Source organism: Columba livia, chromosome Z (assembly GCF_036013475.1).
Source record: "Columba livia isolate bColLiv1 breed racing homer chromosome Z, bColLiv1.pat.W.v2, whole genome shotgun sequence".
Lineage (NCBI taxonomy): Eukaryota > Metazoa > Chordata > Aves > Columbiformes > Columbidae > Columba > Columba livia.
Genome location: NC_088642.1, coordinates 320,219 through 347,037, shown reverse-complemented (window position 1 = coordinate 347,037; position 26,819 = coordinate 320,219). Strand labels below are relative to the sequence as shown.

Sequence of the window (26,819 nt, the reverse complement as noted above, 5' to 3'; positions counted from 1 at the left end):
ACAAAAGCATTGCTGAACATGAGAAAAACTGCAATCCCTAACAAAAAGGCTGAGGAAACCAAAGGTGGATAGTGAACTTTTAATAATCACTACATAAAAATTCTCCTAACAATTCACATTGCTCAAAGGCAAATAAGTGAATCCTGAACTAAGAACATATTCCCACTTCTGTTACCCAGGAAGTTGAGTCTCACACAGGAAAAACTTGAATGAATTGCACAAACTGCTCTGAGATCAAGGGACCTAGAAAAGGCTGAAAAGAAAATTTTGTACCAAGTTTTTTCCAGATAATTTTGCTGAAAGCACAGCTAAAACTGGTTATGAGATACTACAGTCATAAGTACTTCTTGTTCCCAGGGTTATCTAAACCCAGATAGGAAACTGGTATGTTCAGCAACAAATATAGCACCTGCAACCCCCCTCACTGAGCAATAGCTGCAGGGATATTTAAATTTTATATAATAGCCTAGTAATCAAAATAACTCCCAAAGAAATGAGAGACCAGGGTTTAAAACCATATTCAACCTGAGTTAATTTACCGTTTGACGTTGCAGGAAGACACCCAACAAGCACAGACCACAGGCTGAAGCAGGTGAAGGGCGCCTGTTCGAGCAGCTAAGCCATGCGCAGCTGTGGGTAACTACGTATCACCAGGAAGTCAAATTCACTGCCTGACTTGTATCTCTTTTGCCGTGCAGATTGGTTTTCCACCTGAACTAGGAGAAATAAACCATTGGTTAATGATGCAGGGGGAAACGACTCAGTGCAATTTCTTCAAGTTAGGTCTAACTAAACGCCTTGTTTTTCAGAGCTGCTGGACCCCAGAGAAGTCAGCAGAGATACTATGCTGTCTGCTCTGCAGGCAGGTGTGTATCTCCAAGCAGGTGTAAGCCTGTTCTGACTAGCGCAATGCAACCCACGAGACAAGGGCTCCACCGAAGAGCAATGCCTGTCAGCGTGTCTCAGCGCTGTGCTGCCGCAGCCGGATCACCAGCAAGGCAAGGCAACCTTGCAGTCAGTCACACGGAAAACTCCACAAGCCACATTTGAATGCTTGATCCCCAATTAAAAATGTTAGTAAAACTACTTTCTAAGGCACTTTCAGTCCACTTTGAGCAAGTTGTAACTCCAGAGAAATGAGAATTCCCCTCAGATGATGGCCACACAGCTCTCTCCATTAGCAGAGCTGGACAGCAGGCATGGGGACACCTGTCCTGAGGAGATTCTTCCCCAGCAGCACCTGCTCTCCCGCGCTCAGACACAAAGGGCACCCGGCCCCTCAGACTGTTTCTCCTCAAAGAGAGACCCTCACCCCAGTGTTGACTGGTCTCTGCCCGGTTCATCTCCCGCCCGCCTCCATTTCCCAGGAGAGCTGCTCCGCATCTGGCCCCTCAGGGCCGGCTGCCCTCGGGCCTTCGACGCTCGACTTTCCCGTGTCAAAATGGGTAAAATAAAACCCTCACCGCTTCCCCCACACCGAGGGAAAACACTCCCGTTCCGAAGGGCCAGGGGCCGCCCGGGCACAAACATGGCGGGGCTGCCTCAGGGCAGGGCGCGAGGCTGCGCCGCGCGACAGGCAGCACCGGCGCCTCGAGCGCGGCATCCCGCTGTGCTGCACGGCGCGTGCTGCACCGCGCCGTGATACACCGTGTCCGGCCGTGCTGCACCGCGCCGTGATACACCGTGTCCGGCCGTGCTGCACCGCGCCGTGATACACCGTGTCCGGCCGTGCTGCACCGCGCCGTCATACACCGCGCCGCGATACACAGTGCCCTGCGGCACCGCGCGTGCTGCACCGCGCCCGGCCGGGCTGTACCATGCTGCACCGCGCTGCGTGCACCGTGCCGGCCGTGCTGCTCCGCGCGGCTGCGCTCGGCGCGTGCTTCCGGGCGGCAGCACCGCCCCGCGCGGGCCGGCGGGAGCCGCGATGGGGGAGCCGGGCCGGGGCGCGGCGGGAGCGCTGCCCCTCCGCCGCCTGGCGCAGCCGCTGCTGCGGCGGCTCAGCGAGCTGCTGGACCGAGCGGTGCCCGGCCGGGGCTGGCGGGACCTGGCGCAGCGCGCGGGGAGCCGCGGCACGGTCCGGCTGAGGTGAGGGGAGCGGGGCGGGGCGGGCGGGCCGGCCCTCAGTCCTCTGGGGCTCGTCCTGGCGGGAACATGGAAACCGCCTGGGGACTGTGCCCTCCGGCTGCTTTTGTCGGTATTGGGGTAAATGCATTCATTTTCTTCAGCTATGTCTGCCTGGGTCACATTCTCTAAATCGCTTCCTGATCGTTTTACATCTGTGGCTTTTCAAGATTTTGTTTAGAGGGCAGTATCTCAAAAAAAGGTGGCATTTCAAATGGAGCACTGAACATACGTTATGAGGATGTGTCCGTTCTCCGTTATGACTGTAGTGATTAATATGGGGAAGTAGACCTGAGGACTACAACGTGACCCCTGTCGCTGTGTTTGTTTGTCTGTATTATCCCCTAAAACACTATGAAGTCTACATAATAAAGTATGTCGCCTCCAAGTCTGCATGGCACTGAACAATCTTTTTAGCGGGAATACATAATCTTGTACTCCCTTTTTGTAGCTGCATTCATTTCCTCATTATCTGTGTTATTTTAATGTGCTATGACTGAAAGTGCATGAAGAGTCAACTCCGTAATTTAAAACTAAGCATGTTAGTGCCTGGAGATGACCTGGAGCAGTAACGGCGCCGTGGCCGCGGATGGGTCTGTCAGTTCACCTGAAGCAGCCGCGCTGGAAATCAAAGTCTTCCTGGACTTTCAAGTTAGATTCTGACTCGCTCTTTACAGTTTCTGAATTAGGCTCATGAAAATGCAAGGTCCTGTACTTGTTTTTCTGCTGAGACTTCAAAAAGTGAAAATTAGAAGATGTCTCGATACATTTGGTCAGAAGCTTTAGGTACAACCGTCTCCAGTTTTGTGGCAGGCAACTCACTAATACCACTTTCTGTCTGTGGAGGTTTCACTGTATAGATAAACTCTGAACTCTTGAACTTGAAGGAAATACTGCAGATATGTCCAAATCAGCTAGGAATTTCCATTCTCTATTTTTTTTAATGGTTTTGTTTGTCTGCAAGTGATTTTTAACTCAGCTCCGCTCTGAGGAGAAAGTACTGACAAGCTGTATGCCATGTCTTTTTCATGTTGTTTTGTAGCCCCTCGGATTTAGAGCAGTGTTCCCTCAAAGTCCTGGAGCCAGAAGGGAGCCCCAGCCAGAGCCTCCTGAAGCTGCTGGGCGACCGCGGCTGCACGGTGGCGGAGCTGGTGGAGCTGCTGCAGGGCCTGGAGCACACGGAGGCTCTGCAGTGCCTCAGCCTCGCAGGTCAGTTCTGGAGCACACGGAGGCTCTGCAGTGCCTCAGCCTCGCAGGTCAGTTCTGGAGCACACGGAGGCTCTGCAGTGCCTCAGCCTCGCAGGTCAGTTCTGGAGCACACGGAGGCTCTGCAGTGCCTCAGCCTCGCAGGTCAGTTCTGGAGCACACGGAGGCTCTGCAGGCCTCGCAGGTCAGCTCTGGAGCACACGGAGGCTCTGCAGACCTCTCAGGTCAGTTCTGGAGCACACGGAGGCTCTGCAGTGCCTCAGCCTCGCAGGTCAGCTCTGGATTGTGCTCTCACTGCACTGGGTGTTTCATGCTGGAAACACTTGAAGTAATTATTTTCTACAGTAAGTAAAAACACCTGTAGTGTTTGAATTCCAGTAATTGGTATTCAGATGTTTATCGTAGTAATTGGCTCACATGATTCTGAGATTAAAAGTAAGCCAAGTAGATAAGCAGGCTTAATGCAGTATTGCTGTAGACTTGGACTTGGCTGCATGGAGATGACAGGTGCTGTCATTCCCTCTGCTGACGGGTTCTGTGCCAAGCTGTGCCTTTGGGAGATGCTTATAGAACTGAAATGGTCAAGTTAGAAAGACAAGTAGTGTTGCCACCCGTCTGTTTAGGTTACAGGTTTCATTAACTGCATTTCATAGCTTACCCTAATTGAATGGGAAGGGTCCAATTAGTATCAGTTCTGGTGCATATTTGATCTAAATTGGACAGAAAACCAGACTAACCTAGGATAGAACTAGATTATTTTCTGCTAACAGTCTTCTTGCTTCTTCACAAAAAGTCTAGACGTGAGGCAGCACAAGGGAGTGCACAAGTAGGGCTGTGCAAACCAAGAGCTTCTTGCTGCAGTGCAAAACCAGAGGTGGTCTTGTTATAAATTAGTCCCTTGAAGAACATTATGATCTGTGATAGAATGGATTAAACATCCTCAAAGGATGACTGGGTAGCTTCATAGAGACTGAGAAACAGCAACCAAGAGAAACCAAAGCAAAGGGTACCTGAAGAAAGTCTAGATCAAAAATAGTTTTGAACTACTTAAAAAGAAGTGGTAGGCCTTGATATTTGCAGTGAGTTTGTTGCAATGTTCAGGAGTGGCTGATGCTTGAAGTCAAAGCACAGATTTGCGGCTGCCCATTTGTTCTAATAAACTGAAAAGAGGTTAACTGTTGCTCCTGTTCCTTTAGGAAGGGGATTGTTCCGTGCAGCTCCTCTATAGCAGCGTTCTGCTTTGTTAGGTGGTTTTCTGCCAGCTTAGTTGGTGCAGTTAAAATGGCAGAAATCTTTGTGAGCCTATGGGTGTACGGGTTAATGAGAGTACAGTGTTGGTGTTGCTCGGCGGTCTGTTCTGGCAGCGATGCTACTTCAGTAGCTTTAGGGCAGAGATGTGTTGTTAGAAGCTGGGACGTTGCTTTGTTTGTAGCAATACAGAGGATCTCCCAGAGAACCATAGATTCCCAGAAGCGACTTCCAGAATTTGTTTGTCTCAGAGGTTAGGCACTTAACTGTCACATTTGATTAACTCCGTAGATGATCTTCTTCTTTTAAAGACATGAAATAGTAGTGATAATAATTTTCATACATCTTGGGTTTGGTAGTGAGAAAGCCTGGGCATCTTGTTCCTTGGGTCACTTCTCTGTTCCTTTTCTGCCCTTTTTTAACCTCATCACGTTATGAACTTGCACAAAATGAATGAAACGCGAAGAGCTTTCTCCCAGGCTAAGAAGGAAAAAAGGCTGAGTATGCAATTTGTGGTGTTACAGTGTAGTCCTTGTGCAAGCTCGCGGAGTTGTGGTGATTGAAACAAGGCCGAAGAGGTGGCTTTCCTCTGCAGGAGGGTCTCTGCTCTAGCAATTCAGGCACTTCAGTCTGAATGTGAACAATGGGGTCCAAGTTTCCAGAAATGACTGATAATATCTACTGGTGTGTCAGCTAAGGATGTAGCAGTTGGATGATAGTTAAGATTGTAAGTACTTAATTTGCAGTGCACGTTTCAAAGTCTGGGAACCATAAACGTCAGTTTGCCATCCTAAATGGTAAAAATCAAGTTTTGCATTTTCCAGGGAAAATGGAAGAATTATTTCTGTATCATTGTAATCATTCAGAAAATTGAGCCAGAAGGTTTTCCTTTTGAACCATTAAAATTCTGTGATGCTTGCAGGAGGTAGCTGTATAGTGCTGAATGAGTTGCAGGAAAAGAAATGAAACTGTGAAGAAATTGTGAATCAGATTTCTTAGGACTTGTTTGTAGTGCTTCCAAGGAGTGCAAAATATTAATCTTAGAGAGAATTTGTTTTTCTCGATTACTTTCCTAAGAGATATTAGCAGTGCGAATCAGGAGAGATTTAAAAAAAAACAAGTGGAAGTCTTTGGAAGGAACAAGTCTTCCGTCCTTGAAACTGAAATAATATCATTCCTGTTTGTCTTGGTTACTGTTAGGTGGTTATGATGCTCAAAACTTGTATTTAACACGTTCCTTTTAGCTGTGCAAAACAGCATGGGAAGGGTTAATGAGGCGGCGAGGTAGCGATCTTCAGCGCTGGGGCGCAGGGGGAAGTTACTGTAGAGAAAGAAGGGCAGGGAGTTTTCAGGTCTCGTAGCCACCTATGTGATCAGCTGTTGCAGAGCAGGATGGCGTGTGGAGGAAGTTGATAGAGCCGGCTTCCAAGATCACGGAACGTCCAAATGTCACAGCAGCTCTGTTGCAGTCTTTGACCACATGGGTTTCTGTTCAGGGTTCAGCCCCTTGATCAAATTGTTACCGTTTCTTTCCTCAGACATTCTCTATGAGGAAAAGGTTCTGATGCGCAGCTCAGCTGTTAAACGTGGGGGGGATGGAAAGTGAACAAGAAGAAAACTCCTGGCAGAGTGTAATAAAAAGGCTGGGAGCAAGTGACAACCTTGAGCCTTTTACTGGGGTATTTGCCATCTCTTTGCAGCTTTTTTTTACACAGCTTCTGGTTTATACTATTCTGTAGGATTACTCCCCCGGCAACTTGGAATGTTGCTTCTGCACCAGACTGCGCTTTCGGCTTCTGCAATGTATTTTCACTAACTAGAAAGAAGGAACTACTTTCGCCCAAAACAGGGAAAGTAAACTGCCTCTTAAAAAAATTGAGTATCTTGTACACACCCCTATTTTGTATCGGCTTGTTCGTTTCTGAGAGTAATGAAATGGTGGTGAAGTGCCTCTGTACTGCTCACTGTTTCTGTGATTTTTCTGTGACTACTTGTACAGGGCCTAGCTAGGATGGAGTTTATTTTCTTCATAGCAGCTCGCATGGTTCTGTGGTTTTGATTTTTCACCAAATCGGTACTGATGGGACACCGATCTTCTAGCTTTCGCTGAACCGTGTTTGCACAGCATCAAAACCTTCCCTTGTTTCTTGCTCTGCCCCCGTGAGCAGATTGGGAGTGTGCAGCAGGCTGGAAGGGGGCACAATCAAGCAGATCAGCTCATAGAGTTGCAAGAGAAATAGTAGAAAAATATACTATGTTGTCGTTAACCTATCCATCTGTCAGGCTGTGCTTAATCTTAATCTGAAAATTAACAACTCCAATAGTTGGGAGTGAGCAAACTCTTAAAACTGAGAATACCTTTCCCACAAAGGGTCTGTGATGCCAGTGGAAGTATTATTTGCTTGAGTGAGTAGAGCTGCCTGAATGATCTACTTCACATCTTCAGTAAACTCTGTAGAGTAGTGATCAATTTAAGCATGGATTTTATGTAATGGAAGACAATTTTGAATGTCTTGAAGTCATATAACTAATGGGAACTGCGTGTATACACAGTACAAACAAATCATTTTCAAATATATTTAATGACAGAGACTTTCTTTGCTCAAAGGACAATTTAAACGCAGATTTAAATTGGGGTATTGTATTTCTTAAAAACATTTCTATGTGTAAATTCCTTTTTAAAGGTATAAAGATTGTGGTGCAGCCAGACTCTCAAGCAGTGCTCGCTGGTCAGGTCGTCAAGCTGTGTTGTTGGGCAACGGGACACCCATTTGTGCATTACCAGTGGTTCAAGCAGGAAAAAGAGGTAATAGTTGATACAGAATATAGATTTTTGGTTTTATAAGTGATACAAATAATAGGTAATCATGTGGGGTGATACTTTTTTAAAAAAAAAATACTATTACTCTTATTTACAAGGAGAGAAGATTGCTATATGTACTAATAAAAACAGAAGTTTAAGAAATACTGCATAATGACCCTATCAATGTGCTAAACCAATGAGATGCTCCCTTATATTCAGACCACTCATCCTTGGAGGCTGATCTTGGGACGTGACGGTAAGGAAACTGTAAGGTTGGTTGTCTCTCAGCCTCCCGAGAAGTTTAACACGGCCTACTGAGAAACGGCCACCCTGGTTGTAAGTATTATTTGTTTAAATGAAGTAGGTTTATGGTATTTTAAACAAGCCTGAAGGAATTGAGGCTGGTGTTATGGACATTGCAATAAATATTGTCATGTTCGATCCTCGTAGCAATTAGATCAGTCTAAATGTAAATATTTCTTGGTTCACCTGTATTTCAGATTCCCCATGGTACCTCTCCAGAGCTGGTTTTGAATCCGGTGAACGTAAACGATTCTGGCTTTTACATCTGTCGAGTGAACAGTGAATCTTCCTTCGTGTTCAGTCGGTGGGCACGGCTTGAAGTTTGTGATGTCCAGGGTGCCTCTCATGGTGAGTGGCAAAAGCCTTTTCTTCTGGAAGTCTGTCTTCCCGCTTGTTAGAGGAGCGTGGGTCCCTGGTGCTGTCTTGCACAGGTGTGAAAGAGGCCTGATTAAAAATGCAGTGTCCAGCTATGGGGTTCTTGTACTGGTCACAAAAGCAGAAGAGAAATGAAATTCCCCAGTGGTAGATAAGCACAGAGAGGTGGGAAACATGCACAGCCTCAGATCCTTTTAATTCTTAGAAGATTCTTGGACCAGGAAAGCAATTCTGTAACTCTCTTGTTGTTTACCTCTGATTGTAACTTGCTGGAGACTGAGCACACGTGGGCTGTTCTCAATGTCTGCCCCAAGTGCTCTGGCCTAACAATCAGGACTGCTTCCTCGTCATCCATGTGCTGCCACTCTGAAAATAAAGGTATTTGGGCAAAGGAGTATCTTATGAGGTTCTCTGCTTTTCTAGAAAGAAGTCTTTCCTTGCCCAGGCCAAAACAGCAACTCCAGCAGAGCGTGTGCGTGCTGGAGGCCTGGACACTTCAGAAAACGTAGACACTGTGGAGTGGAAAGAGTTAACTGCTCTCTGGGGAAGCAGGGCTGAGGTCTGGAATAAGGTTTGGCAGTCAGCAAGGTGAGGGATCTCCCTTCCAGTCACTTTTTCCGATCTCAATAGGCTATCACAATCTTAGAATTGTACCGACCAGGAAGGATGAATCGGTCTAAGCCAGAACACCCGGGGAAAAGAAAGAAAGGCTGGGGCTCCATGGGCAGGCCTGTTGCAGCATATGTGTTTGCTAACACGGTCTTTTCAACTTCATGTAACCAAGCCAGATAATAGTAAAGACAATTTACTGAAATTGTCTTTAAGGAAGAAACACGTGAGTTAAACTGAGTCTTTTTGCTGTGAAGTGCGTGTTCATGGGTTTTATAAATGATCAGCCAACAATCAAATGTGTGTTACTTGCGTAAGGAAAGTCCATTCGCGTTAGTCTGTATGCGCTTAGGTTGTCTCACCTTCTCTTTTTCTTTCCTTCCTTTTTTGTTTTTTTTAAGAGGGCTTCATTGGTTTGCCTGAAAACAAGTTGCACATATGTATTCAGCCCCAACTGCAAAACCTGACAGTGGGGGATGCTTTGGTACTAGAATGTGGCGCCGTTGGAAACCCAATTCCTCATTACCAGTGGTTCAGAAATGGATTTCCCTTGGCAAATGGGAGCAAAAACATCTACACGGTAAGTTACTGCAAAGTGCCGGCCTGGGGGGACTAATGCGTAGTCGCCTTTAACTTAGCACATAAAGAAAACAAAGCTCATTCTCTGGGGGTCTGGTGACATGACTGGTGGTGCTTGTGTAGGTGACTTCCGTGGATGTGGAACATCAGGGGACATACTGGTGCCGTGTATTCAATGACCGGGAAGATCAAGACAGCGAGAAGATAGAAGTCATTATAGGTAAGGAGTTTTTCTGTTTGATATTGGTCAGTCGGTTTATCAATTTCTTCTTATCGATTGAATTTATCAATTCAATTAAGCCAAGCACATAGCCTTCTGTATTTTTAGTTTATCCATTTGTTAAAACAGCTGTGCTTGCTTGCAGCAAATGGAATTTGAGAGATTTATCAGTTATAAAGTGCTTGGAGTTTTTATGGTAGCCAGCATAGAAATGCTGCCACTTTTTAGCAATGCTAGCATGTACATGGTTTGTCAGCAGATTGCAAGCTGATTGCTTCATGGTTTTTGACAACTAAAACCAGTTTAACTCTTGTTGGTGATATGGGCCGAGTTACACTGAGTCCTTCAGCAATCAGGACAGGTGAAATTATTCATAGCAAACAGAATAAATGAATATATGAATATTCATGGTTTAGTGTGTGTACATGTATTTGCAGTAAACTGAAGAGAAGATGATCTGTTTATATAGCTTTCAGATACATCTGGGAATACTATTGCATAATTCATATGACAAGTTTTTCCTATCCTAAGAAATACTCTAGTTTAGTACTTCCGAGTTTTAGTAGTAATTACTGTACAGTGCTGTGGTCGGTGCTGATTTATACTGCTTTAAAATGAGCCAAAGTGCAGGGAAGCGGGGAAGTGACCGTTGTCTTCCACTTTGTGTGCTGACTCTCGTAACTGAGAGCAATTGTCTCCCAATTTTTCCCCCCCTTAAAACATAAGGAAGGAAAGCTATGGCAGTGGAGTGCACAGAAGGTAAAGTAAATCTTTGGTTGTGGATCAATTACTAAAAATTAATGGCGGGGTAATGGATTGCTGAGTGTGTTGCTGGAAAGCATGTCTGGCTTTGGAGCTTCAGTCTAATTTAAACCACGCATGTGTGATGCAACATTCCTTCTGCATGTGCTTTTCTCCTCTTTGCCTTGATACCATGCCTTAGAGCACAAGGGTGAAAAATAAAGCTACTTTCATCTTCTGTAATACAGGGTGTTTCAAAAAGATTGACCCAGTTTGAAATCACTGTATATTTGAAATTGGGTCCATCTTTTTGAAACACACTGTAGTCAGAGGTGTCCATTTTTGCACTGGTTTCGTGTCACGTGCTTACAGTTTCCAGTGAAATGTAAGGATCTTGAGATTTCTTTGGCTGGGGTCGGGAGGCAACATCCTTACGAGAAGAGCTGAAGCTGTTTAGGAGCCCGGTGACGCGGGTTTCCGAGTCAGCCGCTTGCGTGGCGCGGCTGCTGAGGCCAGTTGAGCCTTCACGTCGGTCTGGCTCGGGGGTGTCTGCGTCACCTCGTAGGGCGCGATGCAGAAACCTCCTACTTACCTGTAATTTAACTACCCTGAGAAGTAAGGTTGCTTGCTCGGGATGTTGCCTTTTCAGCAGTCCTTCAGGTATCTTTTTGAAACGGGTCGTTCCTGTGTCTCGTTCCTTACTCGCTCAAGCTGCCCGCATGCCTGGGGTTGAGGCGTAGTCTGTGGTTTTCCCTTTGTTTCGAGATCTACTATGTTCTAACGCTCTGTCTAGCGTAGCTTAGTGTATCGATGTAGCATTGTCTCTTCTCGGTGTGTGGAATAAACACTGAAAGTTAAATTTACAGAAATGCAAAGCCAAAAGTATTTTAGAAAGGCAGTGTGTTTTCTACTGTTCAGCTTCTATGAATAATGGCATGACACTTTACAGTTTTTATTAATAAAAATCTATTTTTTTCTTCTTGTTCAAACTGATTTTATTGGTGTACTTCTCCACAGAAGAGCTAAGTGATCTTCAAGAACCAGGTAAGTGCTACGTTTTGGCGGACTTATTTTCTCATCTTCATTTTATGTTACAAATCACTGAAGCTTAGCTGGGTTACAATATATAGTTTACGTTATTTGGATGTATTTCTAACTGGGGATTTAATATTGACATATGTCACATAAAGAGCAGCACAGCTTTCTGATTCCAATAAATTAACTTGAAGAATGTAGTAAATCATAGGGCTGCTGTTATCTTTGTAAAATCACACAAAGCTTGTCTTTTACACTGTACGTATACTTGTACAGAAGAAATTATCTTTAGCTTTCTTGTCTGTGGCTTCTTTGGTCCCTTAAGTTTTAGTATGTTGCTGCTCTTTCAGGCGTGAAGGTGAAAAAGATGTAGGTGTCTCTGACTGTCACCCATGACATACGGAGTTGATGCATTTCTTAAATTCGTGTTGGAGTGAGCTAGTGTGATTTGACGCCTGTTTGATTTTTGTTCTAGAAACATAGATCTAGAGTAGTGCTCCATAAGGGGCTATCCCTGATCCAGTGTTCCCAAAATCTCCAGTCACAAAGCTCATCTAATTTCCTGGGTTAGACATCAAAGATACATTTACTTTTGCCAAGACTAGAACTAGTTATTCCCATCCTAGTGGGCTATGCTTGCTGGAAGGGGGTGAAGGAAATCAGGTAAACAACAACCACAGAACAACACCCCAAAACCCCACGAAAACAAACAAAAAAGAGCCCTTTTTTTGTCCTAAGCTATTAACTTGTTAGGCAAAGCAGCACCAGTAGACTATGGTGTGTGGAACACGCGGTTCATGTTCTGCCGTTGGCAGCTATGGCTAGTTACTGATGATCTGCTCTTTCAATCCGTTTCAAGCAGACCTGCTAGAGCGATCAAATCACAGACCTGTTGGTAAGTAGTTTTGTATTTATTTGGGAATAGATTTTGCTGCTTCTGAATGTTGCTGCGTCTGCCGCTGCTAGTGCAGTAATAATGCATGTAAGGAGCTGCAGGGAGTGAGGCTCGTGTGTATTTTTGTAGTGCTTTATAATGCTTGCATGCCCTTTCAGTAGTGAACCGTGGTGACGGCACCAGTATTTTTAGTGACTCCGGGGAGTGTCTACAACCTCTCATCTGTTTCAGTTTGCTGTTTCGCATTCCTCTGGCCACGGCCTTAGCCAGCGTGTCACTCCCTTGCTTTGGATACTTCAACGGTGTGGTGGGTTTTTAAGAAACATAAGAAGATTCAAGGGTTTTGAGAAAGTATACTGGCCATAGCTTTGGCAACTTGTTATATTTCTTCTTGCATGGGGGAATTCAGCAATTGTCTGTTCTTTCAGCAAAATGAAAGAAATGGGAGATATTCTTAGTGACAGGTTATTTGGTCTGAGATGCATCACAGTTCAGATATGTTGACTGTCAGACCACGCTGAACTGGTTTTTTGGATGAGAATTGAATTGAGCTCTATTGTTGGTGTTGGATGACACTGAAAATCATATAGTGTTGTGCCTGAAGTGAAATTGGGTACTGTTCTCAGTTTAGAAAAAATTGACTTTAAAGATGTTGACCCCATGGAGTATATAAAGGTGCTGTGGTTTTGTTTTTCCTTGATCTTCGCAGCAACAGACAAGGTAGCTCTGTTAATAGGAAATATGAGCTACTGGAATCACCCCCAGCTGAAGGCTCCGATGGTAGATGTCTATGAACTGACCAATTTGCTAAGACAGCTGGATTTCAAAGTTGTTTCTTTGCTGGATCTTACTGAGTCTGAGATGCGAGATGCAGTGGATGAATTTTTACTTCTCCTGGACAAAGGAGTATATGGTAAGAACACGTGATCCCCCTTCCGAAGTAGGTCAGCTTGGTGATGTATGAAGGACACAAACATCTAGTACTTACCTCTGCCAGCTCAATATATGTGACAGCAAAACGAACTTCATGGCAAATAGCACGTATGTAGAATTGGAAAAGCAGGTAAAAACACCCACCAGCATGTCCTCGCCTTTGGTTAAAATGTTATTTTTTATTCTTACAACAGATGAAATGTTTGAAGTTTTTTCTTTAACCACTCCTAACACTGCAGTGCACTTTCCTGTTTGACAGCACTGATGTGTTTATCTGCTAAAAGCTGCTGCATCTGCAGAGCGTACTTGACAACACGCAGCGCAGAAGATGCACGTCTGCACTAGGAGGTCGTTAGCAGGAGTCTGTTAGGCAAGAGCAAGACCAGTCTGTTGTGTGACCTGTATTAATGTATTATGAGAACAAGCAGGCAGCAGAGTAGCTGGAAGCTGTGCAGCCGTGGCTGAGAAGACGAGCTGCAGCCTGGGCAGCAGCCCCTGTGCCTTTAGGAGGCCTCTCGAACCCCGTCATAAACTCCTCTTGTCCCGCTCCTTGCCGTGCCCGCAGGTCGGCGGGGCGGCGAGGCCAGGCCCGTGGCACACGAGGGCTGCTCGGTTGTGTTCTGCTGGGGCAGCCCTAAGGACAGCATGCAGGTGTTCTGGGCTTTCTGGTGGGACCCTTCTGTTCATCCCGTCGTCTGCGGATGTCTGCAGAATGCTCTGGTTGTGCTGCAGCATCTCGTTACAGAGGACAAACGAAGCCAAGTGTGCATACTAGAAGATGTGTGTTTAACACATAGATCTTTTTTCTATACGTTTTTGTTGAGTCACACATTCATTCGTAAGATACCTGTAACAGAACATTGGTAATAATTTTAAGCTCTGTTCCACATGCTGCACAGGAGGGGCCCTTGCTGGGATAACGACTAACCCGTCGGATCTGGTATGCTTTGCTACTTACGGGTATGCAGTGATTCTTAGGTGATTACTCCTGTATTGGGATTCCTTGTCTTGCATGAACTTGATTTCGAGGGACGAAGCACAAGACAGAACTGGTGGCTGTACCGGCCAGGGCAGGGCGTGGAGGAATTGAACGCGGAGCACAACCCTTCCCGTCCCGGGTGGAAAGGGCCTGGTCTGACCTCGCTTGGTGTGGAAGAAAAGTTCTTCCGTGGACTGTGAGGTGTTTGCTGCTGACTGCCGCTGCTTTTGTCATTTTTCTAAAACTGAGATTGCATAAATGACTCAAGAAGATATTTAGAACAGAGACCAAAAAGTTCTGCCAGTTTTCCTGTTTAAAATGCACAATTCCTGTAGTAACACCCACCCGAGAAAACATTATTTGATTCTTTTTTGGCACGCAAAGTCAGATTATTTCTTAGAATGACTTTTAATGGTGTGTTACCTGATGCTCTGCCTGTGCAGAACTGGCTGATCTGACATTTGGGCATTTATGTCAGAGCCAAAACTTGCATGACATGAAGACTAATTATGGCATTAAAGTTTAGTGGACTTTGTGATAGCGGTTTGCTTTTTTAGTTCCCTGGGAAACAGACGTGCTTGCGTGTTTGAGTGAGGTTTTAGGTTCTTGCACCTTCTTAGTTAGAATTTAGAAACTAAAGTACCGAAAGGCTTATGAAAGCCCTTATAAGGCATATTTTTGCAGTTGTATTTCCCCAGCAAGTTGATGTTTCTGAAAGGTAGGCAGAGCATTCTTCTAGTAGTGTTTGGCAATAACTACTTCAATTTAAATGGTCACTTTATTCTTTCTGGATAGTGGCTATTAATGGCTTAAAGCATGTAAAAGATGCTGTCAGTGCACAAACAGATGATGATTTATTGCATTTTTAGTGGGCATAGCTCCAAACAGAAGAGGCACAGCGGCGGCTTCTGTTTCGTCCTTGTTACGCATATTCGCAATGCCTGATATGACGTTGTGTAATTCTCGCTTACTGCCAGGAAGGTGGCATTTCAAATACTGTTCCTTAACAGCAGGAGTAGTGAACAAACTGATGGTGATTGTCTCCTCTAATGTCTTAGTTTAGGTTGTTCTAAATGTAGGGTGCAATTAAGATTGTATTCCCCAAAGAGTAAAAGCATAGACCCATATTTTTAAAGGCTAAAAATAGTTAGGCTACTTTATTGAAAACAAGAGAGAGAGAGAAAGCAGGAGAGAGCAGCAGATATCATGTAAACGCTGACGTCTGTGAGGAACTTGAGCCTACTTAAAACTGTTGTGTCGAAGTGTCTAATGAGGCCCTCCAAACATGTTTACTGTGCTTGCTCTGGGTGTGCACAGATTTATTTCTGATTGTGAGCTCAACGTATTAACCGTTGCAGGTACTCATAGGATAACATAGCACAGTCATCTGCCAAGGGTATGAAACCAATATTGCGTAATTTCTGAGATATTTGTGTTCTTTGAGGAAATACTCTGATAAATCGTGCTTTACTTGAAAGATGCTTCCTTCCGTTCCGTCAGTCCAGTTACTTATCTAACATACACTTGGAGATCCATATAATCTCCAATAGAACCTTGATTTATGTCCAGATCCAGACTCTGTGGGAATCAGATATAATCGTTTCCCTTTAGCTCGGTACCTGAGATGCAGTCATGCACTCGGCGCTTAACTTCCTTTTTGACTCTCTTGAAACCACCCGGTCTTGGGTAACCGCTGGAATCTCACAAATAGTCCAATAGTCCCTTTATTTGTTCAGGTTTTTAATCGTGTGCTTTACATTCCGTGCCCTGTAGAAATCTAACTTTTAAGTGAGTAAAGCTGTTGCGGTTCCGCAGGGCTCTGGCAGCCGGATAGCCGCTGTGCTCCCAGCTCTCGGGGGCACGTCCCGCGCGTCCCCGTTGGCACCTGCTGGCTGCTCCTGCCTGTTTCCCCCGAGCAGCGGGGAGCGCTGGTGGTGGAACGCAGCCGCTTGCCAGGCCCGGCGTAGCTGCCGGTGAGCCGGGAGCCCGCAGGCGAGCAGGAGCCCTGGGCGTAGTTTGGGGGGCTGCAGCTCGGTCTTGCTGTGCTCCACGGAAGGTGCAGGGCTGTGTGGGGGAAGTGTTCGCATTTGTTGGAGTTGTCTGTAATGAAAAGGAAAAATAACGACCTCCGTGGGCTGATTTAAATGTAGATCATTTTAGTATGTCAGGGTGAGGCCTATTTTGTTTTTTTTCTGAAAATTCAAGTTTTGTAGTGACAGATTTCGTAACTATTTTTAGTGAGCAATGCCGTAATATCTCCAGTTACATAGATACTCATTTCTCTGTTGACTTTGATTCAGCCGCAGCACTGTATACTAACTGGAGATCTGACCCATAGGCTGCTCTGTATAGATGAATAAAGATTCTTTTTAGAAGATGGAACTTGCCATCGATGAGCAAAACCAGCACTGGGAACAGGCAAATGGATAAACTACAGAGGAAAGAGTAAAACTAAAGGCTGGAAAAATGCTCTCATTGTGCAAGCAAGGTTCTCCTCTGAGTTTTTCTAGTTAGAGTACTTTTAAGAATTGCCGATGGTTAATGGCAAGTAAAAAAAAATAAGTAAAGGAGAATAATTTTAAAGATAACAGCATCTCATTAGGAAAAGGGAAAGCACTCCATCCAAAGTGCTCAGCATTGTGTTCTGTAGCTGTGAAATCTGCAGTGACTCGCTGCCACTCGGAGCTTTGTAACCGCGCATGTGGAGGGGATGTTCTACAGCTGCCACGTTTCCTTCTTCGTGTGGATGGCTCTCATCTCATACACGAGATTATTTCTCATATATAAGATTGTTTCTGTTAGAGATCATAACTCTCTCTGTTTTCAGGGAATTTAACTTTGTGGTTTTGATGCTCGTATCTAATTGATTCTATTGCATGAGTGATTTTTTGGTAACCTGATGCGTCTGTGTGTTGTGAAGTTGTTTAAGTCGTTCCCTGCCTCCCCTTCCTTCCTGTATTAACAAAGACATGTCGATATTAAAAAACCTGTGTGGAGCAGCTTGAATGATCTTCATCTCCCACAGACACATAGTGCGGACGTAGTGCGTGGCGTTCGTGACGGTGCTGCTGTTTACAGGGACGTTCCAGTGTGCTCTCCAGGTGTGTTTCCAGTCACATATGTTTTGAACTCCCAGGTTTGTTATACTACGCCGGCCATGGCTACGAAAACTATGGAAACAGCTTCATGGTTCCTGTCGATGCTCCAAACCCCTACCGATCTGCAAACTGTCTGTGTGTGCAGAACATCCTGAAGCTAATGCAGGCAAAAGAGACGGGACTCAACGTGTTCCTGCTGGATATGTGTCGGAAAAGGTATCATCTCATAATTCTTGACATTACGTTTGCAGGATGTTTTTGCTTCCAATAGAAGGAGAGGGTATAATGACAGTACTTTTGGGAAGCGACTGTGAAGTTCAGTTTATTCACTGCAGCAACGGGTTAAAAAGGAGCCTATTTTAAAAACAAATAAAACCGAACAGCCACTTGGAGAGGATCCCGGGATCTTGAGGAGGCTGGACTTCGTGCTGAGGAGAGGCGCCTAGTCTGGCCGAGGATTCGCCGCCCTTGGAAGCTCAGAGTTCCGAGGGCGCTCCGCCAGGCAGCAGCGTTCACGCACGCCGGGTTTGCCTTTGGCCTTGGGTGGACATGGGAAGCTGGTGATGAGACACTGATTCGGTGGGCAGATACGTGCCTCTTGATTTGATCTACATTTATTTCTTCTTTGGTTGTTGTTGTTTGAAAGTTACAAAGTGTCAGTCTTATTAGATAAAAGTGAAATTAGGCATCTTAAAGAAGCCAAGTTACCCTTTCCCCTTGCATCGCTACCCATCTTCATGGTTGCAGGGAGGAGGCAGAATCCATATGATCACAGACGTGTTAATTTGGCAGGAGGGCTCGGGTGAAGTGCATATTTCAGAACTCTTTGGGGACATGGATTTTGTGGACTGCGTTTATGCTGCAGATGTTGTGTCTTTGTTTAGAGCTTAAAGATCAACTGGTTTATCCAGTTTTTCTAAACAAAGTACTGTTTTCTTTCCAGGGTAAGAGACTACTATGCCCGATTAAACTTGCCTTTGAAATCAGTTCTTCAGTCAGCACTTCTGAAAACTGGTCTCTGAGGACTGTTCCGTAACACACACTTGCTAGTGCTGTGGTGTTTGTGGGTACTCTGAGCTTCCCCACTAGTGGAATGCTGGTGACCCAATTCAGGTCCACAGTCCGCTCTCCAGACAGAAAATACAGCTACATTAGGCTCATGCTGACCGTGCAGACACCATGTTTTGAAAAAAATAGTGGAGATTTGGATAGTGCTTTTTATAACCTAAAATGGCTACTTATCAGGAATTATTTTCGAGGCGATTGCAGCTGAGCTCTGTGTTGGTGAACATAGCATGCCCTCATCTGGGTAACGCATGATGTAAGTGTCTTTACATTGTCTTCATGCGAAGTGTTGATGATACTGATTTTTGTCTTTTGGGAGTCAAGATTCATTCCAGAATTGCAGGAGAGAAAAAAGACGCTGTTTCTGAACTGTGCTGTTTCGGTAGTTTGAAGAACTGTAGAATTTGTCACCATTGTTTTTTCTCCAATTATTATTGTACTTTTTTTTGTTTCCATTTATTGCAGAAATGAATATGATGACACAATTCTTATCTTAGATGCTCTGAAGGTTACAGCCAACATCGTTTTTGGATATGCAACGTAAGGAGGTTTTTCTCTTGCTGCGCCACAGAGGGTTTGAAGCCAGAGTGGCCACTGAGATTGTATAGCTAAGCTGTTACAGAAGAGCAGTAACCGTGGTGTTAAAGGACCGCTAATGTGTATCCATGTCCGCGTCCTCGTCCTCTCTCTTTTACGTCGTTCCTTGAGCCATTCCAGAGTGCGCCTGTGGAGATGTGTCTGTAATGATCGCCAGTAGTTCACAGACCCACACAGGGGTGGGTGGGAGGGGAACTCGAGGTCACCTGGCCCAGGCCGCCTGCTGGGGCACGTTCGCTGGAGGAAAAAGCTGTTGAATAGCGGCAGTTGCGCTTTAAGGAATTCTTCTGTGACAAATTAAAGCTCCTCCGATAAACAGTTTGACGTCAGCTCTGGTCTGTGGCTTGACTGCAAGTGAAACCTTCCCAGGATGAGCTGCTTGCAAGGGAACACGAGGAGCAGGCTGGCCTTAGGCACAACCTGGTTTTCACGTTGTAGCGTTTCTTTCCCCCATTTTGCGCTCATTTTTACTCCTTTTGTCCTCATGTTGGTGTTAATCATGCAGATGTTTCAGGGCTTTTTCCTCATCTGATCTTGGTGATCTCCTAGGTGCCAGGGAGCAGAAGCTTTTGAAATTCAGCAGTCGGGTTTGGCCAATGGAATCTTCATGAAGTTCCTGAAGGACCGTTTGCTGGAAGACAAGAAGATTACTGTACTGCTTGATGAGGTTGCAGAAGGTGAACTCCCGCTCACTGCACTAATCTTCTCAGCCTGCATTACTAGAAACCTTTTTGCTTAAATGTCATTTGCCTAATGGTGAATGTGTTAAACTATTTTAAGCTCTTTCTTGTTGCATTTCGTTAAAGCAGCAGCTTTTATCGAGAAGCAGGTGCTACTGAGCAGCACATTAGCAAAGATCATGATATTATAAAGGGATGTGAGCATCTTTAATAGTGATCAATTTTATGCTCTTCTTATTAGTGAACCATATTTTTCTGAGTGTCTTTCTGGATGGAGCTTGGAGTTGTCGTGTTGCTCTTGTCTTGTGGTGTTAGCTGCTAATGGTAATCCAGTCATTTCCACATTCGTTTTAACAACTGAGTCCTGCCTACTTCAAAGAGTGCTCTGGTGATGATCATTATTTGCTCTCTATCAAAGGGTGTAAGGATACCATAAGGGCCAATCCACTATTTTAATATGCCTGGTTCAGTAATTGTCTTTCCTAATTGATAGGAGAAGTGCTAAAGTGAAAACGGTTGAGGGAAATGTGCTGCTTCTGTGCAAACATTGATTTTGAAAGAGAACATATACATCTTATTTTTAGATATGGGCAAGTGTCACCTTACCAAAGGCAAGCAAGCTTTGGAGATCCGCAGCAGCCTGTCTGAGAAAAGGGCATTGACTGATCCCATCCAACAAACCGCATCTTCTGCAGAGTCTCTGGCACGGAACCTGCAGTGGGCCAAAGCTCACGGTATGGCACACTCTGGTTTTGGGGTGATCATGCTGCTGCAATGGGAAAAATAATCTCTAGCCTGCGGGTTGTGATGCTGAATGGAAGTGGAAGAAATTCAAGTTAATCTGAATTGTTATAACGAACAAGCATCTTTGAGACCTCTCAAGGGCTGAAGGGGAGGCTTACATGATGTGTGCCTCCAGGGATAATCTCCTAAGAGTCCGTTTGTGTCTGACAGTGACACTTCTGAGCCATCGTTAATCCCCTTCTGAAGTCGTCACCTGGAATAGCCAGGTGAACTGTATGGTGAAAGGGCATGATGAAAAGTTTCACCGTATACAACCAAGAACACGAAACTAAGAGCGAGGTCAGTTCCAGGCTTTCTGGGATTCTTTTTACAGGGGTGCTGAGGTTTGGAACCTTTTTATTTTTTTCACCTAAATATGCTGGAGTATATTTTGAGATTTCTTTGACAGATTGGGCAGAGGGTCACAGGTGGCGTTGTTAGAACTAACTAGTCATGCCGGCAGACCCTTTCATTTGTGGAGTCAAGCCCTCAATTCTTGTTTGTTAATTGGTTGAAATGCAAAACAGAAATTATAAAGACATGATGGTTTAGCTGTGTTAAGCCATGCATAGAAGAGAACATCTTTGGAATTTGGGAAAAGAGTAGCCTCTATATTTGCATAAAGCTCTGTCTACAATAATGATAAATAACCCACTTCAGTGGGAGCAGAAGAATCAGTGCAAAGCATACACGCACAGAATGGTGTCATTGATCCTTGAGCACTTTAGGGTATGTTCCTGTGGGCTGAGAAAGATCCAAAATGTAAAGAAGGCAAACCCTGCAGGCTGGGCTTTGTGAATGTGTGCATAGGTTGTGAAAGGAAAAACTGAACGTGAAACTTGTTCTGCAGTCAAATCCAAAGGTTCTTATCATGCTATGGCTGAGTCTCCTATATGTTGGGTATATACCGCATCACCGTTCCTGGTTTGATTACGGACACGGAAACAAATCCTTGTGTCAGTGAGCCACGTCTTAGTTGCAGCAGCGCGGCCTTGCTGGCTGAGCAGGGATTGAGCCGTCTCTGGCGGCGCCCCAGCGGCGCGTGGATCCGGCACACAGCGCTGCGGGGCAAGCGCGGGCGGGAGGAAGGGGTCCCTACCTTCCAGAACTTCTGAGTTTAAAACCAAAAGAAAAATAAAGAGAAAACGCAAACGCTATGCTTTATTTAGAAGTGATGATACATTATTTATTTGCAGAGCTTCCAGAAAGTATGTATCTTGAATTCAAATGTGGTGTTCAGATTCAGTTGGGGTTCGCAGCCGAGTTTTCCAATGTCATGATAATCTACACGCGCATAGTAAAGAAGCCACCTGAGATAGCGGTTTGCAGAGCCTACGTCACAGACTTCGCGCTCGTAAGTGCTTCCCGCCGGTGTCCGGGTGGTCTCTGGTCTGCCCCCGTCCACCTGCATCTTTGGGGAAAGAACGGGTCTGCGTGTGTGTCTGTACAGACGCACACATTTACTGGTTTTTAAAATGCGTATTTTTAAGATAGGTGAAAATCCATAAAAATTAATCTGGGAACATCTTTTTCAAAGTCTCCTTTGTTTTTCATTGTCCAGTGTTAAGTATTTGTTACATTTAAGTAAGGAAGTTGAATGTCAGTAGCTCCTGAGTGAGCTGAGGACGTGTCTGCCTTGCAAGACAAGCTTTCTTAGGCTTCAGTTCTACAGTTCTTTGCACCTGAGTGATCCTGTCCGGTTACATTGATGTTACTCAGCCGATCACAGTAAGGAGAAGGATAAGAGTAAACCAGAAAGCTCCTCGGGGCAAAAAACTTTCTTTTTTGATGTCTATGAAAGAGGACATGGGGCAGAAAACCTTCTTAGGTAGAACAAACAGGACACTTCTGATGCCTTATGAATAAAATATTTGAGTTAATGTGCATAATAACTACATGTATTTTTAGCCCACAGAAGAAGTGTTAGGTACTGTCCTTCACGGTAGAGGTTAGGTAACAAAAAAGCAGCCCTGAAGCAAGCACAGCAAGTTTGGCAGGAACCGCGGGCAGAGGAGGGTGACCTGCCCAAATGTGGCCCCTCTGCCTGCCACTAACAGGGTTCTGCAGCTTTGCAAGTAATCCAAGACCGGTGTTCTCTGTTAAGAAGAAAGTCCTGACTTTATAAAAAGAAATATGGCTATTTTATGATGTACAGATTCTGTACCTTCAACTAAGTTGTCATTTCTTTCTTGCAACAGGACCTGGATGTGGATCCTAAAGAGGCCAACAAAGGCACTCCTGAGGAAACTGGGAGCTATCTAGTGTCCAAGGACCTTCCCAAGCACTGCCTCTACACCAGGCTAAGTTCACTGCAGAAACTAAGGGTTAATATCTGTTACTCTTCACAAGTTTTTTCAGATACTTTAGATTAATCGTGTTGCTTTGCAGTTCTGTTGAGGTAACTCTGTATTGTCTGCACTCTAAGTAACGTGTTCTTTGGAGGGAAAAAATGCCTAATAGCATAATTTATTGACTTTAGTTTCTTAGCTGGAAAATAAAAGCCAGGGAGTCGATGCATGTGCAATCTTGATAGGCCCGTACTGAACTTTGGCAAGGTGATGATTTTTGCAGAGATCTTCTGTTATGCACTGCGGGGATGTTCCTGTGCCCTGTAGTACAAGCAGAATGTGCCCTGAAGCAGAGCTGCATCTTGCAAGGTTATTTGTAGGAGATGAAAATGCTACATACCATCTCCTTGCGTTCCAACCTGTGCTCTTGGGCACGCAGTTTTGGAAGGTTCTCACTTGAACATACTGTGGCACTGTTAAGTTGATCTCTGTATCTTCGCGTCATGAAAATCTGGTGCTGGACGTCACTTGGTATCTCTTCTTCAGCACTTTTGGCAGCTGGTGTAATACAAGTGCTTCTAGAAATAAAGACTGTCAGGTCAGCAAGAATTAACTGAAAGATGCCCTCGGTAAACAAGCCTTGCCTGTGATATGTGTGTAGCTCCTGCAAAGCTTAGCCTCCTTCTCCAGTACACTGTGCCTCTTTAAGTGTTTCCTAGATTGTTAATCTGGGGTGGAAGTGTAACTTTTTTTCCCTTCTCTCCCCCGTCCACCTTTCCTCTTTTGCAGGAACACTTGATCTTCACTGTTTGCTTGCACTATGAGTATCCAGGAATAGAAGATACAATGGATGAAAGAAAGGAAGTTAATGTTGGGAAGCCCCTTATTGCTAAATTAGGCCTTCATCATGGATTCAAAACCAAGAACTGCCTCCAGACCTGTTGCGTGGCTAATAATCCTTTTCATAATCAGATGGAATCAAGTCCAGTGGCAAGTCAATACTACATCCCTAGTCATTGCCAACCAAATTCCTGTCCAGGCGTTTACCATCCAAACCGTATGTGCGCGGGCAACATCAGACAGCTGGAGGCATGTTCTTGCAGCGGGACTTCAAGGATATTGGCTACCAGACATGAAGTACAGAATGACTCCCGCCCTGTGGGAAAGAGTAACGTACCAGTGGAGACCACTGATGACACTGTTGAACTGGAATTCCTTCTCTCCAACAGCCTCAGGTTCCCTGAGCAGCAGCAGCCGTGACGTGTTGGGGCATCGCCCTGAGCAGGGGACCTGCCGCGCTGGCTGCCTGCCTGCCTGGCTGGCTGTCTGTCTGCTGGAGTTCGGGACAGAGGGACTGGGTGGTCTGGAGGTGGGACCAGGAATGAGATCATGACCAAAACTTTTCAGATGCAGAGAGACAAAACTGGACTGAGAGATTTAGGAGTGGAAAAGGCATGGGTTTTATGTTTTTCTCCTACCATTTGACATTTGTTACAGGGAAGTACCTGAACTCTGTTTCCCATTCCATTCTCTGGCGGGCCAGCTGACGAGCTCCGGCAGTCATGAATTTCTGGGAGGGAGCTGTTAGGGGATGAGTGCAGAAAATCCTGGCTGTGGTGGGTTCTCTTGAGATAGTAAAGGCTTGGATCCTCCCAGCTGCTCCTCCAGTACCTGCGGGAGTTACAACATTGACCGTAAATCTATTTTTCATAAATCTTCTGTTTTCAGAGAGGAACTGCTCGTCCTGTACAGAACCAAGATAAACGTGTAGCTGTCAGAGGAGAAAATGTTGCCAGAATTAAGCAGGAAGATGAATTTTCATGTCCTCTACAATTTAACATGATTTTAAAAAATCCATTAGCTCCAAAATGGTAAATGTACCTTTCTTTCTTCCATCTTTCCGTTTCAGGGGTTTCTTTTTACATAACTGTATTAAAATTATGTGTTTATATATGTTGTAACAGCCTCCTATTGAAAATGTAAAATGAGCGAAGGGGGAGCTTTTACAGAAGTGACTGTATCGTGTTTTAATACTGCAGTGTTCAGAACGTGTCTCCTGGAGGCCTCAGGTTCCCTCCCTCCCGGTGTCTGTATCAGACCCGGCTCCGACACTCGGGTCCCTGGGGGCAGCTGGACCCCGGCTGGACCGCGTGCCCCGGCGCCGCGGTCAGCGCGCAGAGCTGCGCCGGAGCCAGGAGCCAGGAGCCAGACCTGGGCTCAGTGAGCAGACAAACGTCGTCACTTTTTTTCGTTTTCCTTTTTTTTTGCTTTTTTTTTATTATTATTTTTTTTAAGAGAGCTACGGATTATCAGAGGGAGCGAAGTCACAATTCATACTGCCCCGGGTTGTTTTCATTATGATCATGTCTCTTTTTAGTAACACATCTGAGATTTTCGCTGATCTGATTTCTGGAAAGGTGGTCTTTTCATGTTCTGGAAGAACACTAAACGGAAATAGGGGGGAAGGTGCCTGTTCATAGAAAGCGAAGTATTGTAATTGCTTCTGCCCTGGTAATGCTGATAAGCAGTATTGCTTTCATTAACATCCCTGTCATAAGTCATTTGTTTTACGTTAGAGAAATTACTGTAGCAGTTTCCATTAAGCAGGTAGCAAAAGCTAGACAGGCTGAGTCCCTGCTGCGGTGGACAAGCCAGTCAGAAGGCTCAGCTGAGGTGCCGGAGGGACCGGCGGACGTGGGGCTGGGCGCAGGCGGTGCTCGTGCAGCGTTAGCGTCTCGTCTTCAGGCTGGCCTGTGCTGGAAGGTGGAGGTATGTCCGTGGGGTTTAATGCAGTTATTCCCAAATGACAGCCACGCTTGAGGTGATCTGCAATGAGCCTGAGTGTCTGACGTTCTCCTTTGGAGGGTATTGAATAGTGAAATACTTATTGATGGGTGAGATGTGCCTGTGCATTAATTATCCTGTGTAATTGACTTAGAAATGTGGCGAGAGACATGACCTAGTACGGTAATATTTAGCTGATACTTTGTCACAGTTTTCTAATTTGTATGAAAGCTTATTCTGTTTCTTACTGTATAATAAACTGTTGCTCACAAAATTACATATCTGTGCATACGTAGTTACTATATTCTTCTACTCTTCCCAGTTTAAAAACCCCCAATCTGTATTCAAACAAGGCATATAATAAAATAGTTTCCGTAAGAAAAAAGCAGGGGCAATCTGAATCGTGAGCTTCCGCTCCAGTTAAACCTGTCTGTGCCCTGGGCCTGTACAGGTTTTGCAAACTCTGCACTGAGAAGGTTTTCTCGGTTTGGGGTTTTTTTGCCTTCTGGCTTCTAACGTCTCCCCTGTACTGCTGGCTGAACCAAAGCGGCCCTCCTCCGTCGCCTCACAAAGGGATCCAAACGAGTTTCAGTGAGACTCGGACCGTTTCCTGGACAAATGTGGCTAGAGAAGGGATCCCGTTAGGAACGGCGACGGGCTGAGTGTTGGCTGTGTGTTGGCAGGTCCGGCGCGGCGCGGCGCGGGCCCGGAGCAGCGGCGCCGCGGGAGCAGGTGGTGCCTCCTGGGAGCCGATCAGCCTCGGACGGTCTGCACTCCAGCTGTAAGTTATTTGAACGTGGTAAAGGGAACATCACAGAACTGTAGAGGGCGGAGAGGGACGTGTGCACATGGGCTGAAAACGCTGCCTGTGGCAGCAGGGCCTGCGGAGGAAACGCTGTCCTGAGCCCTGCTTGCACAGGGAATGCTGACGGGAAGCGTTTCTTACCGTATCCCTGCCTTTAGAAACCCCTGTAACTGTATCCGTCATTGGCGTGGAGGGTGAAATATGCTGGTTCTCAAGGACAGGCTGCAGGAGGCAGCCGTTTGCTTTGGCCCCGATCCAGTCAAGCACTTTAAAAGTTCAGCATGCATAAATTCAGCCAAAATTGAAATCCCAGTGAAATCAAGGGGATTAAAACACATGACTAAACGTGGGCATCTGTTAAAGCTCTCTTTGCCTTGGGGTGCCCTTTCTGAACTGAAGCCTTGGGGTTTTTTTCCGAAGCACAATTGTTTAGGGATAATACTTTTTGCTTGGAGTATCTGCTAGGTTAGGTTACCTACGTGTTTGTTGTCTGGTTTTGGATGCTGGATAGCTTTGGAGGAGAGGTTTTCAGGTAATCAAAATAAGCTCGTGCTTCTCTGGCAAAGGAAGAGCAGACACGCTTCAGAAAGGCCAGTACACTTGTGCCGCTTTCCCTCCCCGCACTGCAGTAATGGGGTAATTTAAATGCGAGAAGCCGTTGTTAATGCA

The 26,819-nt window shown here is 45.4% G+C and overlaps 2 protein-coding genes across 7 annotated transcripts in view; one reads left to right on the top strand and one right to left on the bottom strand.

Annotated features, from left to right (window-relative positions):
• Positions 1-1,877, bottom strand: part of LOC102093352 (alpha-protein kinase 2) — a 60,177-nt gene extending 58,300 nt beyond the window's left edge. Inside the window, exons 1-2 of one of the 2 annotated variants that reach the window (XM_065046686.1) lie at positions 1,817-1,877; positions 540-711 (exon numbers count right to left, since the gene is read on the bottom strand). The gene's annotated coding sequence lies outside the window, so the exon portion shown is untranslated. Of the gene's footprint in view, positions 1-539; positions 712-1,463; positions 1,731-1,816 lie in introns of those variants that run through there. The other variant, XM_065046683.1, reaches the window with a different exon arrangement.
• LOC135577374 (mucosa-associated lymphoid tissue lymphoma translocation protein 1-like) lies at positions 1,850-25,622 on the top strand. Of its 5 annotated transcripts, none has more exons than XM_065046724.1 (17): positions 1,854-2,088; positions 3,167-3,333; positions 7,263-7,384; positions 7,882-8,032; positions 9,070-9,248; positions 9,371-9,467; positions 10,194-10,226; positions 11,226-11,252; positions 12,106-12,138; positions 12,848-13,051; positions 17,187-17,364; positions 18,679-18,753; positions 19,360-19,487; positions 20,075-20,224; positions 21,470-21,627; positions 22,472-22,597; positions 23,351-25,622. In XM_065046724.1, the coding sequence occupies exons 1-17, from the start codon at positions 1,928-1,930 to the stop codon at positions 23,819-23,821; spliced, it is 2,460 nt and encodes an 819-aa protein (XP_064902796.1). In that variant the 5' UTR covers positions 1,854-1,927; the 3' UTR covers positions 23,822-25,622. The 5 variants fall into 5 exon arrangements, with proteins under 5 accessions (XP_064902799.1, XP_064902796.1, XP_064902795.1 ...); XM_065046723.1 differs by having other exon boundaries at positions 12,103-12,138; XM_065046727.1 differs by lacking the exon at positions 18,679-18,753 and having other exon boundaries at positions 1,850-2,088; positions 12,103-12,138.
• Positions 25,623-26,819: the final 1,197 nt, after the last annotated feature.

Bases quoted from the DNA above. Each gene is read 5' to 3' on its own strand.
- LOC135577374 (XM_065046723.1), top strand. From the start codon at position 1,928: ATGGGGGAGCCGGGCCGGGGCGCGGCGGGAGCGCTGCCCCTCCGCCGC. The intron at 9,468-10,193 runs GTAAGGAGTTTT...TTAAAACATAAG, and splicing joins GAAGATAGAAGTCATTATAG to GAAGGAAAGCTATGGCAGTG. The intron at 11,253-12,102 runs GTAAGTGCTACG...ATCCGTTTCAAG, and splicing joins AAGTGATCTTCAAGAACCAG to CAGACCTGCTAGAGCGATCA.